Source organism: Gavia stellata, chromosome 30, assembly GCF_030936135.1.
Source record: "Gavia stellata isolate bGavSte3 chromosome 30, bGavSte3.hap2, whole genome shotgun sequence".
Classification (NCBI taxonomy): domain Eukaryota; kingdom Metazoa; phylum Chordata; class Aves; order Gaviiformes; family Gaviidae; genus Gavia; species Gavia stellata.
In genome coordinates this window covers 266940-270979 of record NC_082623.1, presented here as the reverse complement: position 1 = coordinate 270979, position 4040 = coordinate 266940, and the positions used below count along the sequence as shown (strand labels likewise).

Sequence of the window (4040 nt, the reverse complement as noted above, 5' to 3'; positions counted from 1 at the left end):
AAAAATATATCTGTACATTCATTCTGTGCTTTTTTTTTTTTGGTCTTACATAAATTAGAAGCTACTTTTGAGGAAAAGGCCTGTTTCTAGATACAGGCAGCCGGGCTGGAAATACAGAGTGGCCCTGCTGCCTCAAGTCCTCTCCCCACTGAGGGCTCTCCAGGGCCAGGTGAAGCTTCACAATGTTCCCATCTTCTCTCAGTGGGTGCCACTCTGAGAAGCTGCTGCACAGGGGGGCCTCACCCATCCCACGTGGAGCAAACAGGATGGTGGGCACCTTCAGCATGGTGCGAGCAGTGATGAGGGAGGACCCCATAGCTGGGACAAGGTCTGTCCGATCACAGGTGAGACGGTGGTGCTGACCCTCTGCCCGGGCAGGAGGTGGGTGACAGCAGGAGACCTGCTGGGCTCTCACTGCGGTGCCAGCTGCCACTCGAACTTCTCTTCCCCTTTGTGTTTGTCCACGCTTTGAAACAGCCAAAGTCACTGCGACTCCAGCCAGAGGTACGAATCCAGCAAGGGAGATAATGGTTTACAATAACCTACTGGAGCCAAAATACTAGCTTTAAACACCTCAGTGCCGGCAGTCACCAGCACACACAAGTGCACCCATGCAAGGGTCGGAGTTTCACACACTGCACAGGGCAGCAGCTTCCAGATACAGCTACAGGCAAAGTTTCCTGCCAAGGAGTCCAGCTCGGGGCTGGTGCCGAGGGGCTTGTCAGACCCCGGCTCATCCAGGACTCCTACAGCTCCTTGTTCCTGTTGAGCACCTCCTCCTCCTTCCAGCCACTGGAGTTCTTCCCAAACTTGTACACCAGCCGTCGCCCATCGACTCTCTCCAGGATCTCTCGTTTGTAGTAATACCTGGAGGAGATGGAGGTGGAATGAGGGCTCTGGATGCAGCTCCGCGTGCTGGGGAGCTGCTGTGGGGGATCAAGGCTGAGTGCTGGTGGGTCCGACCCAGCCCTGGGGGGCAGGTCCCCCCTGAGGGCAAGGGAGGGCACTCACCGCATGGCTCTGCTCAGCTTCTCGTAGGTCATGCTGCTGTTTTTCTTCTTCTGGCCCCAGAGCTGAGCCACCGCCTCCGAGCGCAGGAACTTGAAGACGCCCTCCTGCCGGTCCTCCCACTTCATCAGCCCCTCGTTCAGCTCGGGGTGGATCAGGATGTCCCGGATGAACTCCCACAGGTGGGTACCTCTTGGGGCTGGAAGAGAAGAGCAAGCTGTAGAGGAGGAAAGATCCTGTGGGTCCCTGCACTTTGGATCTCCCTAAACCCCCCTGCCAAGAGGCATGCCAGCGGACATGGCCCTTCCTCCCATCTCCCCTCCATGGAGCCAAGATGAGGGAGGCAGTCCAAGCTCCCAGGCTGGAGGGTCCACGTACAGTGCTTGCTCTTCCGGCTCTCCAGGCAGTCTCTGCTCTCCTCACTGAGTTTTCGGGGCCGTCCCCGTTTCCGCTTGCCATGTTTGCTGTCCCCTTTCTTGCTCCCTGCAAAGCCATCTGTGCACACAGAAAAGGGGACATGTTACGCTGTGCAGAGCCTGCTGGGTTGCAGCTCCCCCCTCCATGGGCACAGAGATGTTCTCCTCAGGAGCAGAAGCACGGGGGAGAGCTGGCTAGGGGGAAGAGATCAGGGGCTGCACCCTCTTTTCAGGCCCAAGTACCAGGGAACCATCCCCCTGAGAGCAAGGTCTCCCCATTCCCTTCAGCCTCATCCCACCCTCATCTGTGCCACCATGCTTAGGGCAGCATGCTGTTCGTTCTCCAAACCTTGCTGCTTCCTTGCATTCCCGGTATTCCCAGTATCATTGCCTGCTGGGATCAATACTGAACACAGATTTCAGTGTTCAGGATCTCTGGCTGCAGCCTTCACCCAGCTGCCACCACCTACCCCGTCCCACCAAGCTCATTGCTGCCCTGGCTATCCCAGCTCTGCCCCAGAGGCTGCACCATCACCATGCTCAGTGGAGAGAAACAGACCCAGGGTGCACAGAAAACCAGCCCCCTCCCTCCTTCCCAGTGTGAGGATGGATGTTCAGGTGTCATCCCTAAATCACTGCCAGATGGGATGTGTTCTGCAGCTGCTCAAGTGCCCGGGAGCAAGCCCTCCTCTCCCAGCTCGTGGTGGGAAGCAAACAACTCACTGTCAGGGAAGAGCTTTGCTTCCATGGGGTCAAGGTCGAGGTCACTTCCACCGGAGTCCTGGGAGTTGGGGCTGTGGGACATCACAGGCCCTGAGAGGCAAAGGGACAGGGCTCAGACCACCAACTGCTGACTTCCTCCCCGCTTCCCCCCCAGGCCCCTGCAGGCAGCCTGGTGCAAGACCCAAACCCGCCCTTGGTGGTGGGGCAGTTCCCCACTGATCTCCCAGATCAGCGCAAGTGAAGGGAGCTTTTCGCTAGGCAAAACACTGACCTGAGACATCAGAGCTGCCTGGGGACATGGCAGCAGGCAAGCAGGTGAAGTCTGTGGATAGGAAAGGGTTTGTGGGCTTCATGTCCTCCAGGGAGTCCTTGGCACAGGGATTTCCCAGCTCTGGAAGGGGGAGAGAAGGGAAGAAGGGGTTAGCCCTGCCTGCATCAGCACGTGGTCGCTGGGGAAAAGGCTTGGCCAGGACCCCTCTCTTACCCAGGTGGCTAGAGTCCAGGAAAGTCTCTTGGGAAGTCACATCCTCTTTTTCCAGCAAATCAATGATCCAGTTCAGCTCGTCGGAGGCTGCAGCAGTGGGAGGACTGAGATTAGCGATGCCTATTTGGTATGGACAGGAATGGTACACACTGGCAGCTGACCCCAGCCCTGCCTGGACTCTGGTCTGTGCCCCCACATCTCCCTGCGCAGCCTCCCCAGTGCAACTTCCCCCAGGCAGCCCTCCACAGTGCCCGGGAAGCAGCAGGTCCTGGGCTGGTGGGGGGGGTCTCAGCCTCATGCTTCGAACTCCCAGGCCTGGGACGAAGGAGACATGGGGACACTCACTGATTTCGTGCAGGCGGTCATAGAGCTCATCCCCCAGGGGCCCAAAGATGAGGCGCATCTGGTCCCTGGTGCAGTGGCAGAGCGCATGCCCATCCATGTTGCAGCAGGAGAAGTCAATGGAGCTGGCATCGTACTTGTTCTTCTCCACGTGGTAGCTGATCCACTCCAGCACCTGCACCTTGGTCCAGAAGTACGGGAGCTCACTGAACCACTCCGGCTTGTCTGCAAGGGACGGAGAGCGGGGCTCAGGGGCAGGGCGGCCGTGCCAGCGCCATGTGCAGGCTGCTGGCTGCAGATGGGCACTGGGTCCAGTCCTGTGGCGATCACGCGGGGCACAGCAGGCCCTGCGCTTGGAGGGTTATGGGACTAACAGGCACTTAGTGCCTGCTCCCAGGTCACCTCACTCTGCCCTGCTCCTGTCCTGGGGGACAGCAATGACCTGATGCTCCCTGCACTGTTGGTTTTGGTGCCATTTGTCCCATCTGTGCTGGGATCTGCCCTGCTCTGCTGGTGTGTTCCCCATGCCTCCCCCAGGGCCATCCCATGATGGTCCCACCGGTGGAGTGGGACACCTGTCACCAGGACTGTACTTCCAAACTGCTCTCCAGGTGAGCCCTGGCAGCCCGTCCCCTGGGATGTGCTGGGGGAGGAGGGCAATGATTCCCTCATCCCCCGTATGCATCTGATGTGCTCCAAGCAGCCACGCTTTGTGCCACCCAGGGTTGCCTACAGCAACCTTTCAGCCAACACACTCCTGGAGAAACTGAGGCATGGTGGAAGCTGTTAACCTGCCCCAGTGGGACAAAGATCTTGCACTGCTCTTCCAAGCCAGCTGCTCTGCCTCACTGCTGCCTTACATGCTGGCTCCCCTGTGCAGCCACCACTGCTCCCCAGGTCCTACCTGTGCTCTGTGCGGGGGGCTGGCTGGTGGGGAGGCTCAGCCCCAGGCTGCTGTCGTCCCCAAGGTGTCCCAGCATGTCCAAGGTTGGCTGCACCTCATCTGGCTGGTACATGGCGCTGATGTAGTTAGAGAAGATGTTGCTGATCTCGCAAGATCCCGCCAT

General features: G+C 58.9%; 1 protein-coding gene across 1 annotated transcript; it reads right to left on the bottom strand.

Moving 5' to 3' along the window:
- Window positions 1-746: 746 nt before the first annotated feature.
- Window positions 747-4040, bottom strand: ELF3 (E74 like ETS transcription factor 3). Its single transcript, XM_059831290.1, has 8 exons — window positions 3878-4040; window positions 2977-3198; window positions 2632-2751; window positions 2419-2538; window positions 2148-2237; window positions 1387-1503; window positions 1012-1207; window positions 747-867 (listed from the first exon to the last, which is right to left on the bottom strand). Exons 1-8 carry the CDS (start codon window positions 4038-4040, stop codon window positions 747-749), a joined length of 1149 nt encoding a protein of 382 aa, XP_059687273.1.

What these genes read in the sequence shown, in the direction of transcription:
- ELF3 (XM_059831290.1), bottom strand. Translation starts at nt 4,040, where the DNA reads ATGGCGGGATCTTGCGAGATCAGCAACATCTTCTCTAACTACATCAGC. An exon ending in TGACCGCCTGCACGAAATCA is followed by an intron (nt 2,752 to 2,976) that starts GTGAGTGTCCCC and finishes CATACCAAATAG; the next exon opens with GCATCGCTAATCTCAGTCCT. An exon ending in AAGCTGAGCAGAGCCATGCG is followed by an intron (nt 868 to 1,011) that starts GTGAGTGCCCTC and finishes CATCTCCTCCAG; the next exon opens with GTATTACTACAAACGAGAGA.